The 14,223-nt window shown below is 48.3% G+C and overlaps 1 protein-coding gene across 4 annotated transcripts in view; it reads right to left on the reverse strand.

The window, feature by feature from the left end:
• The window catches only part of LOC110485093 (FYVE and coiled-coil domain-containing protein 1), a 44,697-nt gene that overhangs the window by 15,765 nt on the left and 14,709 nt on the right, over positions 1–14,223 (reverse strand). For all 4 annotated transcript variants that reach the window (XM_021556168.3, XM_021556221.3, XM_090184610.1 and 1 more), the window contains 6 exons: positions 13,963–14,106; positions 13,736–13,829; positions 11,054–13,570; positions 9,653–9,745; positions 7,255–7,373; positions 3,625–3,792 (listed from right to left, as the gene is read on the reverse strand). In XM_021556168.3, the coding sequence (XP_021411843.2) occupies positions 3,625–3,792; positions 7,255–7,373; positions 9,653–9,745; positions 11,054–13,570; positions 13,736–13,829; positions 13,963–14,106 (3,135 nt within the window). The remainder of the gene's footprint in view (positions 1–3,624; positions 3,793–7,254; positions 7,374–9,652; positions 9,746–11,053; positions 13,571–13,735; positions 13,830–13,962; positions 14,107–14,223) is intronic.

Genomic DNA, 14,223 nt, shown 5'->3' on the forward strand with positions numbered 1-14,223 from the left:
AAGCATGCGGATGCCTTTAGAGGGCAGGTTACATCAGTCTGGTTGTTCCCCTCTTCAAAATCAGGATATTGTCTGCTCAGTGAGGTTTCTTTAGGCATGGTTTCTTTGTAATCAGTGAATCATACATTTTTGTGATTTGTGGGTATTTGAGGACTAAACTTAGTGTCCACCTGCTCATGGACTCTCTAACATCCCCAAGGACTGCGGTTGAAAACGAGCTAAAACCATCACTTTCCCTGAAACGTCGATTCATGTGTACTGTCCCTGTAAAAATGAGCTCAATAAAGTCAACAAAATCATTATTCATGCTATTCTGGTTATATTGTCCTAATCTAATTTTACATGCACTTCCAACGACCCCCTGTTCTGATGTACTGTACGTCTCTCTGCCAATGAGCAGTTGGAATATAAAACAATGTAGGAGTAAATTAAGACAAACAAAAAAGATTGTGGTTAAATAAGGACACCCCAGGGGAGCTGGCATTGTGTTTTATGCCCTACAGGGGATGAGAGCTATGCAAATAGGGGAGACACACACACACACATACACACACACACATAGAGAGAGAGACACATAGACACAGACACAGAGAGAGAGAGAGCGAAAGAGAGACACACCCAGACACAGAAAAAGAGAGAAAGAGCGAGAGAGCAATGCCTGCCAAAAAAACTGAAAATTCATAAGCAGACGAGAGCTGTCGCTTTCTGTTCCCTCTTAATATCCCCCCTCGCTGTCTTCCTCCTTGATATCCCCCTCTCACTGTCTTCCTCCTTGATATCCCCCTCTCGCTGTCTTCCTCCTTGTTATCCCCCTCTTGCTGTCTTCCTCCTTGATATCCCCCTCTCGCAGTCTTCCTCCTTGATATCCCCTCTCACTGTCTTCCTCCTTGATATCCCCCTCTCACTGTCTTCCTCCTTGATATCCCCCCTCGCTGTCTTCCTCCTTGATATCCTCCTCTCGCTGTCTTCCTCCTTGATATCCCCCCTCACTGTCTTCCTCCTTGATATCCCCCCTCGCTGTCTTCCTCCTTGATATCCTCCTCTCGCTGTCTTCCTCCTTGATATCCCCCCTCGCTGTCTTCCTCCTTGATATCCCCCCTCGCTGTCTTCCTCCTTGATATCCCCCTCTCACTGTCTTCCTCCTTGATATCCCCCTCACTGTCTTCCTCCTTGATATCCCCCCTCATTGTCTTCCTCCTTGATATCCCCTCTCACTGTCTTCCTCCTTGATATCCCCCCTCGCTGTCTTCCTCCTTGATATCCCCCTCTCGCTGTCTTCCTCCTTGATATCCCCCTCTCACTGTCTTCCTCCTTGATATCCCCCCTCACTGTCTTCCTCCTTGATATCCCCCCTCACTGTCTTCCTCCTTGATATCCCCTCTCACTGTCTTCCTCATTGATATCCCCCTCGCTGTCTTCCTCCTTGATATCCCCCTCTCGCTGTCTTCCTCCTTGATATCCCCCCTCACTGTCTTCCTCCTTGATATCCCCTTTCACTGTCTTCCTCCTTGATATCCCCCTCGCTGTCTTCCTCCTTGATATCCCCCCCTGGCTGTCTTCCTCCTTGATATCCCCCTCACTGTCTTCCTCCCTGATATCCCCCTCACTGTCTTCCTCCTTGATATTCCCCTCTCTGTCTTCCTCCCTGATATCCCCTCTCACTGTCTTCCTTCTTGATATCCCCTCTCACTGTCTTCCTCCTTGATATCCCCCTCTCTGTCTTCCTCCCTGATATCCCCTCTCACTGTCTTCCTTCTTGATATCCCCCTCGCTGTCTTCCTCCCTGATATCCCCCTCACTGTCTTCCTCCTTGATATCCCCCCTCGCTGTCTTCCTCCCTGATATCCCCCTCACTGTCTTCCTCCTTGATATCCCCCTCTCACTGTCTTCCTCCCTGATATCCCCCTCACTGTCTTCCTCCTTGATATCCCCCTCACTGTCTTCCTCCCTGATATCCCCCTCGCTGTCTTCCTCCCTGATATCCCCTCTCACTGTCTTCCTTCTTGATATCCCCCCTCGCTGTCTTCCTCCCTGATATCCCCCTCTCTGTCTTCCTCCCTGATATCCCCTCTCACTGTCTTCCTTCTTGATATCCCCCCTCGCTGTCTTCCACCCTGATATCCCCCTCTTCCTGTCTTCCTCCCTGATATCCCCCTCTCGCTGTCTTCTTCCTTGATATCTTGGGATTCTTTCTGAATTCCGAATGGACTACTCCTAGGCAAAGATCCCTCCTTTCATCAGATCCCTCTCTCCCTCCTTTATGTCAGATCCCTCCCTCCCTCCTTTTCATCAGATCCCTCTCTCCCTCCTTCATGTCAGATCCCTTCCTCCCTCCATTATGTCAGATCCCTCTCTCCCTCCTTTATGTCAGATCCCTTCCTCCCTCCTTTATGTCAGATCCCTCTCTCCCTTCTTTATGTCAGATCCCTCCCTCCTTTATGTCAGATCCCTCCCTCCCTCCTTTTCATCAGATCCCTCCCTCCCTCCTTTATGTCAGATCCCTCCCTCCTTTATGTCAGATCCCTCTCTCCCTCCTTTTCATCAGATCCCTTTCTCCCTCCTTTATGTCAGATCCCTCTCTCCCTCCTTTTCATCAGATCCCTCCCTCCTTTATGTCAGATCCCTCCCTCCTTTATGTCAGATCCCTCTCTCCCTCCTTTTCATCAGATCCCTCTCTCCCTCCTTTTCATCAGATCCCTCTCTCCCTCCTTTTCGTCAGATCCCTCTCTCCCTCCTTTTCGTCAGATCCCTCTCTCCCTCCTTTATGTCAGATCCCTTTCTCCCTCCTTTATGTCAGATCCCTCTCTCCCTCCTTTTCATCAGATCCCTCTCTCCCTCCTTTATGTCAGATCCCTCTCTCCCTCCTTTTCATCAGATCCCTCTCTCCCTCCTTTATGTCAGATCCCTCTCTCCCTCCTTTATGTCAGATCCCTCCCTCCCTCCTTTGTCAGATCCCTCCCTCCTTTATGTCAGATCCCTCTCTCCCTCCTTTTCATCAGATCTCTCTCTCCCTCCTTTATGTCAGATCCCTCCCTCCCTCCCTCCTTTATGTCAGATCTCTCCCTCCTTTATGTCAGATCCCTCTCTCCCTCCTTTTCATCAGATCCCTCTCTCCCTCCTTTATGTCAGATCCCTCCCTCCTTTGTCAGATCCCTCTCTCCATTATTTTCATTAGATCCCTCTCTCCCTCCTTTTCATCAGATCCCTCCCTCCCTCCTTTACGTCAGATCCCTCTCTCCCTCCTTTTCATCAGATCCCTCCCTCCCTCCTTTATGTCAGATCCCTCCCTCCTTTGTCAGATCCCTCTCTCCCTCCTTTTCATCAGATCCCTCCCTCCCTCCTTTTCATCAGATGAGACTGTCAGTGGTGAGATGGCATTACAAAGACCCATACTGTGCTCGCTATGGGAGAGCATCCTCAGAAGAAACACTCCCCACAGGACTCAGCCAAGAGGGTAGAACCAGACCTTGCTATCTGATCACCCAAACGAAGGCAGAAAACAACAACACCCTTTCCAGTTTCTAAACAAAAGCCTGTCTTAGATCTACAGATCAAAGTTTCAGCTGTCGCTTTGTCTTTTTCTTCCCGCGCTCAGGATAGTGCAGAGGAGGGACTAGGTCGTACTTGATAAGTTCGATGAGGCGCTCCTCCAGGGTGCTCTTGGTTCGGTATAGGTCGTCGATCTCTGCGGTCGTCCTAAGGTAATAACTACGTTTGTCCACCTCGGCCTGCTCCAGTTTCTGCTTTAGCTCCTCACACACCGCCTGGACCGTTGAGAGAGCCTCCTCAGCACTAAATGACAGAAAGATAAGGGAGAGAAAAATATTAAAGTACAAGGCTCTGCATGGTCAATCCGACATCTAAAGTTGCCGTACAGCATTTACTGCAATGAGGACTCCACAGAAGTCAGAGCATTCATACTTCTTGCGCATCGCGGAGCAGAGTCGAGCTGCTGTGAAGGAAGTTGTCAAGGAAGTTTGATTGTATTTATACAGGACCTCCTGCCCCCACCTACCATCAACCAATCATGTCAATGCGGAGCTATACGGAGCCCTTCGCAGTGCGGCGCTAGCTCGATTTGGCCTTCGCAAGCCTCCGGAGGCTCCGCAATTGCATCACACTCTCTGTACAGAGCCTCCGGATCGCATTTCTGGAGTAAGCATAAATTGGCTTTAACTGTCCACTAAATATTTGTACAAGTTAATATTCTGTTAACTCACCCCAAATAATGTTGTTGACTTGTCCTATACTAGTATATGTGGCCAAAACATAAATTGGAGAAAAAACACTTCAAAAACCCCACCTCAAACTTGTATCTCAAAAAGATTGTTTAAAAAATGCTTGCTATTTCCTCATAGAGCATGATGTCATGTTGGCTTGTTGGCTGAGCTGGCCAATCAGCGGTCTACTTCCATGAATATTTTAATGACTGGTATACGCCCACCCCATTTTGTTGTTGAGGTACTCCCACATATTTCCAACACATGAAAGCTGCTTTTTAACATACTTAGTAATAACAACTTTAAATTAATTATAGGCCATATTTCATAGAAATCTGGAAATACTGGACAGTTACTTTAAGTGAATGGAAGAAGGAGTGTGTACGATTACATGGTGTTGACTGTATAAAATCAAATCAGAGTTTATTTCTCACGTGCGCCGAATACAACAGATGTAGTAGACCTTACAGTGAAATGCTGAATACAACAGGTGTAAACTTTACAGTGAAATGCTGAATACAACAGGTGTAGTAGACCTTACAGTGAAATGCTGAATACAACAGGTGTAGTAGACCTTACAGTGAAATGCTGAATACAACAGGTGTAGTAGACCTTACAGTGAAATGCCGAATACAACAGGTGTAGTAGACCTCACAGTGAAATGCTGAATACAACAGGTGTAGTAGACCTCACAGTGAAATGCTGAATACAACAGGTGTAGTAGACCTCACAGTGAAATGCTGAATACAACAGGTGTAGTAGACCTTACAGTGAAATGCCGAATACAACAGGTGTAGTAGACCTCACAGTGAAATGCTGAATACAACAGGTGTAGTAGACCTCACAGTGAAATGCTGAATACAACAGGTGTAGTAGACCTCACAGTGAAATGCTGAATACAACAGATGTAGTAGACCTCACAGTGAAATGCTGAATACAACAGGTGTAGTAGACCTCACAGTGAAATGCCGAATACAACAGGTGTAGTAGACCTCACAGTAAAATGCTGAATACAACAGGTGTAGTAGACCTCACAGTGAAATGCCGAATACAACAGGTGTAGTAGACCTTACAGTGAAATGCTGAATACAACAGGTGTAGTAGACCTCACAGTGAAATGCCGAATACAACAGGTGTAGTAGACCTTACAGTGAAATGCCGAATACAACAGGTGTAGTAGACCTTACAGTGAAATGCTTACTTACAGGCTCTAACCAATAGTGCAAAAAAGGTATTAGGTGAACAATAGGTAGGTAAAGAAATAAAAACAACAGTAAAAAAACAGTGAAAAATAACAGTAGCGAGGCTATAAAAGTAGCGAGGCTATAAAAGTAGCGAGGCTATAAAAGTAGCAAGGCTACATACAGACACCGGTTGGTCGGGCTGATTGAGGTAGTATGTACATGTAGATATGGTTAAAGTGACCTTGCATATATGATGAACATTGAGTAGCAGTAGCGTAAAGAGGGGTTGGCGGGTAGCGGGACACAATGCAAATAGCCCGGTTAGCCAATGTGCGGGAGCACTGGTTGGTCGGGCCAATTGATGTAGTATGTACATATGTACATGAATGTATAGTTAAAGTGACTGTGCATATATGATAAACAGAAAGTAGCAGCAGCGTAAAAGAGGGGTTGGGGGGAGGGTCACAATGCAAATAGTCTGGGTAGCCATTTGATTACCTGTTCAAGAGTCTTATGGCTTGGGGGTAAAAACTGTTGAGAAGCCTTTTTGTCCTAGACTTGGCACTCCGGTACCGCTTGCCATGCAGTAGTAGTGAGAACAGTCTATGACTGGGGTGGCTGGGGTCTTTGACAATTTTTAGGGCCGTCCTCTGACACCGCCTGGTGTAGAGGTCCTGGATGGCAGGCTGCTTAGCTCCAGTGATGTACTGGGCCGTTCACACTACCCTCTGTAGTGCCTTGCAGTCGGAGGCCGAGCCGTACCAGGCAGTGATGCAACCAGATGGTCTCGATGTTTCAGCTGTAGAACCTTTTGAGGATCTCAGGACCCATGTCAAATCTTTTTAGTTTCCTGAGGGGGAATAGGCTTTGTCGTGCCCTCTTCACAACTGTCTTGGTGTGTTCGGACCATTCTAGTTTGTTGGTGATGTGGACACTCAACCTGCTCCACTACAGCCCCGGGTGTACTCAGTCCTCCTTTTCCTGTAGTCCACAATCATCTCCTTAGTCTAGGTTACGTTGAGGGGTAGGCTTTTATTCTTGCACCACCCGGCCAGGTCTCTGACCTTCTCCCTATAGGCTGTCTTGTCGTTGTCGGTGATCAGGCCTACCACTGTTATGTCATCTGCAAACTTAATGATGGTGTTGGAGTCGTGCCTGGCCATGCAGTCGTGGGTGAACAGGGAGTACAGGAGGGGACTGAGCACGCACACCTGGGGAGCTCCAGTGTTTAGGATCAGCGTTGCAGATGTGTTGCTACCTACCCTCACCACCTGGGGGCGGCCCGTCAGGATCCAGGATCCAGTTGCAGAGGGAGGTGTTTCGTCGCAGGATCCTTAGCTTAGTGATGAGCTTTGAGGGTACTATGGTGTTGAATGCTGAGCTGTAGTCAATGAATAGCATTCTCACATAGGTGCTCCTTTTGTCCAGGGCAGTGTGGAGTGCAATAGAGATTGCATCATCTGTGGATCTGTTTGGACGGTATGCAAATTGGAGTGGGTCTATGGTCTCTGGGATAATGGTGTTGATGTGAGCCATTACCAGCCTTTCAAAGCACTTCATGGCTACTGATGTGAGTGCTACAGGTCTGTAGTCATTTAGGCAGGTTGCCTTTGTGTTCTTGTGCGCAGGGACTATGGTGGTCTGCTTGAAACATGTTGGTATTACAGACTCAATCAGGGACATAATCTTTGACTCATGCACTTACATAAGAGAATAGCAGACATAATTGTCTTGTCGATTCTGTACGATGCGTTTAAAAATATCTTAAGACGGGCTACTTAGCTCATCTAAATGGAAAGGTTGTTTTCTGTGTGGGGTATAATAGGTAAATGCCGGGGTTATAGCCTTACCTGGTGACAGAGTCTCTTAGGTGCTGAATCTCTCCCTCACTCTGACAAATGGCTGCTTCGGACTTTGTGATGTGAGCATCCTTCTCTCCAATCAGCCGTGAGTACTCCTCATTCACCCCCTTCATCAAACATAATCATAACATGCAGTAGTTATAAAAATAGAACCAACAAACTTTCAGAAACAGATGTTTGATCGGTTGATAAATTAATACAGACCAAGGTTTAAGAAGTCTACAGAGGAGCGATGCTTTGTAAATGAACAGCCTATCTCTCTCCTTCACTCAGATTATCATAGCACAGTACAGGCAGATGAATTACAACGTGTCACATCCTGTCTAGGCAAGGACAGGAAGGAGATTAAGACCACTCTGCTCTCTGTTTTATCATACTCGGCTGATGAACACCGAACTCTAATCTGTTTCGTATTAATTAACCCGGTCAAGTGTGTACAGGCCTGCTCTTCTTTCATATTCATTTCTTTGCCCTCCCTCATATGTATTCCTAGGCATCTCTAATGAAAACGTAAAAACATACGCCAGAGCAGACAGGCTGGACGTGTGCACATCTGACTTTGTCATCCACCCAATTATATGATAATCTTATGAATTCTTAAGATTCTTATGAATCTTACTGATTCTTTGCTTTCAGCTATTTCAATGTCAGCTATTTCAATTGAGTCTAATGACAGTGCTGAACAGACATGCCATGTAGCCAATCATTTTTTTCTCTGCCAGTGTTTCCCAAAGTGTTTTACTGTATGTATCTCGATTGTGATTTATTAGGATCCCCATGGTGACGCCAATGGCAACAGCTAGTCTTACTGGGTTCCGGCATATAACAAAATTTACATTACAGACAAAAGACATTACAGACAAAAGACATTACAAGACAAGGGATTGGAGACTGTCTGTTATATTGCACTCTTGTCATACAGTGCATTCGGAAAGTATTCAGACCCTTTGACTTTTCCCACATTTTGTTATGTTACAGCATTATTCTAAAATTGATTAATTAAGGAAAAAATCATCACGATACCCCCTATTGACAAAGCGAAAACAGGTTAAGAAATTTTTGCAAATGGATTACAAATAAAGAACAGAAATACCTTCCTTCTATACATAAGTATTCAGACCCTTTGCTACTAGATTTGAAATTGAGCTCAGGTGCATCCTGTTTCCATTGATCATCCTTGAGATGTTTCTACAACTTGATTGGAGTCCACCTGTGCTAAATTCAATTGATTGGACATGATTTGGAAAGACACACACCTGTCTATATAAGATCCCACAGTTGACAGTGCATGTCAGAGCAAAAACCAAGCCATGAGGTCGAAGGAATTGTCCGTAGAGCCCCGAGACAGGATTGTGTCGAGGCACAGATCTGGGGAAGAGTAACAAAAAATGTCTGCAGCATTGAAGGTCCTCAAGAACACAGTGGCCTCCATCATTCTTAAATGGAAGAAGTTTGCAACCACAAAGACTCTTCCTAGAGCTGGCCGCCCAGCCAAACTGAGCAATCGGGGGAGAAGGGCCTTGGTCAGGGAGGTGACCAAGAACCCGATGGTCACTCAGACAGAGCTCCAAAGTTCCTCTGTGGAGATGGGAGAACCTTCCAGAAGGAAGCAGCACTTCGCCAATCAGGCCTTTATTGTAGAGTGGCCAGCCGGAAGCCACTCCTCAGTAAAAGGCACATGACAGCCCACTTGGAGATTGCCAAAAGACACCTAAAGACTCTCAGACCAGCGTCACGTCTGGAGGAAACCTGGCACCATCCCTACAGTGAAGCATGGTGGTGGCAGCATCATGCTATGGGGATGTTTTGTTCAGGACCTCAGACTGGGGCGAAGGTTCACCTTCCAACAGAACAACAACCCTAAGCACACAGCCAAGACAACCAAGGAGTGGCTTCGGGACAAGTCTCTGAATGTCCTTGAGTGGCCCAGCCAGAGCCTGGACATGAACCAGGTCAAACATAACTGGAGAGACCTGAAAATAGCTGTGCAGTGATGCTCCCCATTCAACCTGACAGAGCTTGACATGATCTGCAGAGAAGAATGGGAGAAACTCCCCAAATACAGGTGTGCCAAGCTCGTAGCGTCATACCCAAGAAGACTGAAGACTGTAATCACTGCCAAAGGTGCTTCAACAAAGTACTGAGTAATACTTATGTAAATGTGATAATTTCAGTTGTTTTTTATTGTAAATTTGCAACAATTTATTGAAACCTGTGTTTTCTTTGTCATTATGAGGTATTGTGTGTAGATTGATGAAGAAGAAAAAACAATTTAATATATTTTAGAATAAGGCTGTATTGTAACAAAATTTGGAAAAATACAAGGGGTCTGAATACTTTCTGAATGCACTGTATGTGAATAATGCGAAGAGGTGAAGATACAGACCTCTAACTCTGAGACTTTGGCCTCCAGACCGGACACCTTTTCCTGCTCTTTTGGCAGCTGGACTCTCAGTTTCCCCAGCTCATCATTCACACTCTGGATTGATAGAGAGTAAAACACACAGGTGTTCAAATGAAGAGTAAAACACATAGGTGTTCTAATGGAGAGTAAAACACACAGGTGTTCTAATGGAGAGTAAAACACACAGGTGTTCTAATGGAGAGTAAAACACACAGGTGTTCTAATGTAGAGTAAAACACACAGGTGTCCTAATGGAGAGTAAAACACACAGGTGTTCTAATGGAGAGTAAAACACACAGGTGTTCTAATGGACAGTAAAACACACGGGTGTTCTAATGGAGAGTAAAACACACAGGTGTTCTAATGGAGAGTAAAACACACAGGCGTTCTAATGGAGAGTAAAACACACAGGTGTTCTAATGGAGAGTAAAACACACAGGCGTTCTAATGGAGAGTAAAACACGCAGGTGTTCTAATGAAGAGTAAAACACACAGGTGTTCTAATAGAGAGTAAAACACACAGGCGTTCTAATGGAGAGTAAAACACACAGGCGTTCTAATGGAGAGTAAAACACACAGGTGTTCTAATGGAGAGTAAAACACACAGGCGTTCTAATGGAGAGTAAAACACACAGGTGTTCTAATAGAGAGTAAAACACACAGGCGTTCTAATGGAGAGTAAAACACACAGGCGTTCTAATGGAGAGTAAAACACACAGGTGTTCTAATGGAGAGTAAAACACACAGGCGTTCTAATGGAGAGTAAAACACGCAGGTGTTCTAATGAAGAGTAAAACACGCAGGTGTTCTAATAGAGAGTAAAACACACAGGCGTTCTAATGGAGAGTAAAACACACAGGCGTTCTAATAGAGAGTAAAACACACAGGTGTTCTAATGGAGAGTAAAACACACAGGTGTTCTAATGGAGAGTAAAACACACAGGTGTTCTAATGGAGAGTAAAACACACAGGTGTTCTAATGGTGCCAAGTAATCATTAACTGTTTACACCCTTATGATATACTAGGGAAATTGTGTCTCCGTAGCTAGGGCTGACAGTGAGGATTTGTGAAGAGCAGAATCAACATCCTCCGCTGGGTGTTGAAGTCCACAGTCAGACATTGTAATTTAAATGTCAGCTGAAAAGTACCAGTGACCTGGCTTTGGCCCCAAGTTAGAGCAGGTCCGTCTGAGTCATGGCCCAGTGAGACACGGGTGCTGACCCCCGCAGATGGAAACAGAAAAGTCTGAGACTTTTGGGTAAACACTGGGTGGAAATACACCATAAACTGCCCTTTCATGTGCTGCCGTAATGCTATGATTTTGCTCCTGTCCGGGATTCCCCCAAGGCACACGCTTTTCACAGAACTCCAGTCAAACTCACCTTGATCTGGTTCTGATGATTCATGCTCTCGGAGCTCATCTGGAATTTGACCGCCTCCATCTCCTCCCGACTTGAGTCTTTGAGGCTCCTCACCTGGCCCTCCGCCTTCTCCAGCTTCTCCTGGAGTTCCAGCATGGCTGCCGGAAGGTTCTCCATCATCCTCAGCTCCTCTCTCAGGCTGGCGTTCTCCTGGCGAAGGGCGGCCATGCAAGCCTCCTGCCGCTCCACCTCCCTGGACGTCCGCTCTTCTAGCTCCCCTATCCTGCCTGCCTCCCCCGCCCAGCCTTCCTTGGCCTCCTCCCTTTCTGCCGTCAGTCTACATATGGTCATCCCAAGCTCTGCCATCTCTGTATTGGCCCGGTGGAGGCTCTCGCGTGTCTCAGCATTCTCCATGGCCAGCCTCTCGTTCTGGGTCTTGAGTGTGGCCAGCTCTCCTCTAGCGGAGGCCTCAGCGGCAGCCAATTCTGCCCTGGTGGCTGCCTCCACCCGGTCACGCTCCCTGCTCAGTGCCTCTTCCCTCTCATTGCACTGCAGGAGCTCGGCTACGTGCCTCTGGTTGAGTGCCTCGGTCTGGGCTTTAAGCTGCTCCGTTAGGGTCCTGAGTTCGTCTCTCTGGGCCTCCGTCACCTCCAGCTGGGCCTGGCTCCTCATCCTGTCCTCCGCAGAGGTGTTCAGCTGCACCCTCAGATCCAACACTTCTGCCTGGAGCCTGGTCACTTCCTTCATGTTCACCTCCAGCTGGCCCTCTACCATGGTCATTTTGGCGGTTATCTCCTGGCTCTCCTTGGCCTGGGCAGAGCTCCTCACTAGCTGGGTTCTCTCCACCGTTTGCTTCTCGGTGGTGACCCTCTCTATCAGCTTTGTCTTTTTGGCGCAGGCCTTTTCTGCATCTGTCTTAGCCTTCTCCAGTGCCCTACCCCTGGCCTCTAGGGCCTCCACCCTGGCCTGGAGCTCTACACAGCCCTTCTCCTTGTTCTCGAGCTGTGCCTGCCGGTCTTTGAGCTGCTCCTGCAGGCTGGCCTCACTCCGGCGGGACCGACCCAAGCTCTTCTCCAGCTCTCCGATCTGCCCATGGATGGCCTTCAGCTCATCCTGCATGGAGCTCAGGGCCGCCCTCACTGTGGCCTGCTCCTCCCTCAGGCCTAGGTTCTCCTGCTCCAGCCGTTTGCCGGCGGCGTCTGACACCTCGGCAGCCATGGCTGCCCTCTGCAGACTCTCGTCCAAGGCCCGGTTCTCCTCACGCAGCCTCCTGTCCTTCTCATCCACAGTCACTTTGGCGTCGTCCAGCTGGCTCCTCAACTGCTTGTCAGAGGCCCTCAGAGCAGCCACCTCACCCTCAAGGGCTACCCGGCTTTCTGCCAGCTCCTTCTTCAGCTCCTCATTCCTCTTCACTGTGCCCAGCAACTTCCCGTTCAGCTCCATCAGGTTGGTGCACTGGGTCTTGTACTCCTCGATCCTATTGGCTTGCTCCCTGACGCTGGACTCCAGTTCTGAGAGGTTGGTGCTCAGGCCATCGCGCTCTGTGGTCAGGCTATGGCTCTGGACCTCCAGGTGCTGGAGCTTCTGGGTGCTGGAGAGCAGCTCCGCCTCTCTGGTCTTCAACTGCTTCTTCAGGTAGAGGAGTTCCACCTCCAAGGCTTCTTTCAGATTGCCCATGCTTCCCTGGATCTCCTCTTTCTCTTCCTGCGCCCTGTCCCTGGCCTCCTCGGCCTGTATCTCCCTTTCTTCCAGAGCACTCTGGAGGTCATGCAGCTGCCTCTGCAGGTTGCTGGCCTCCTTCTCCCTCAAAGTCAATGCCCCCTGCAGCTTGTCAATGGCTATACACTGCTCCTCTGCACACTCTGCGAACTTAGACTTCTCCTCTGCAGCAGACTTTGACAGCGCCTCCAGCTTGGCCTCATCCTCCTTTGCTGCCACCTCCTTGACCCTTAGCTCATTTGCCAGCTTCTCGGCCTGCCGCCTCCTATCCTCTCCCTCTGCCAGAGCCTCTATCTTCCCCCCCTCTGCCTCCTTCAGTCTGTCCAGCAGCTCGTGGATCTTCTGTGCTGAGTCAAAATAGCTGGTCACCTGCTGGCCCTTCTCATCCAACACACCGTCCAGCTTGGCCATTAGTTCTACGTTCTTCCCCTCTGCGGCCACCAGCTTCTCCTGGAGGTGGCGCTGTTCTGCTTCCCTGGCCCTCTCCCCAGCCCTCAGGGTCTCCAGCTCGTGGGACAAGGCCTCCTCACGCCTCTCCAGGGCTTTCAGGGTCCCTTGCATACCCTGCTGTTCCTCCTGTGCGGTCAGCGACACATCCAGCTGCCTCTGGAGCTCCACCACCACGCCTTTGAGCTCAGCACCCTCCTCCCCCATCAGGCGCACCCTGTCCTGGAGCTCCCGCTGCTTCAGCTCTGACTGGTCCAGCTCCAGGCGGAGCTCGTCCAACATGCTCACCTCCACGCCGGAAGGCAGCGACTCGTTCAGCTCGCTCAGCATGCCCGGGCCGTACTCAGGACTGCCGGGGAACTCATGAGCGTGCTGGGGGGTTATTAGAGAAACAGGGTACTAGAGTGAGTACTGCAGACTTGACACATTGTTAAGACTTCACTAGAAATACTGTATGATCTCACAAGATATGACTAGCTCCTTATAGAACCATATTAGTCCCAGTAGAGTAAAAGCTCTGAGGATCTGTGTCAGTACCTGTGAGTATGTGCTGGCCAGGCTGTTAATGCTGGAGCTGCGACTGGGTGGTTTCCACATGTGGCCAGGTGAGTTGGGCATGCCCAGTGTCCTCCTGGAGATAAGAAAACACACATGTGATGAGGGGACATCACCAAGTGTCTACATTTGATAAATTCCTCAATCCAATGCGCAGCATCTTGAGTGTGGGGTGCATTTATAAACATAATGACTTTGCAATTGGTTACCGTGCAAAGGTGGGCCAGGACGAGTCAAGGTCATGACCCCTGGAAGCCACGTCAAACTGGATCTCGTTGAGCTCATACAGGTGACTTACAATGTCAACACTGAGGTGGGATTTCAGCAAGGGGCTGCGAGCATAGTACCAGTCACTGCAAGGAGAAGGAGAGAAGCATATACAGGGAAATGAGTTGAGAGATAGGCATAACTACACACATGTGCATACATTCACATAGAAATACCTTCACTAACACACTTGGATTGTTCCT

This window comes from Oncorhynchus mykiss, chromosome 1 (genome assembly GCF_057628025.1).
Source record: "Oncorhynchus mykiss isolate SJ-2025 chromosome 1, ASM5762802v1, whole genome shotgun sequence".
Lineage (NCBI taxonomy): Eukaryota > Metazoa > Chordata > Actinopteri > Salmoniformes > Salmonidae > Oncorhynchus > Oncorhynchus mykiss.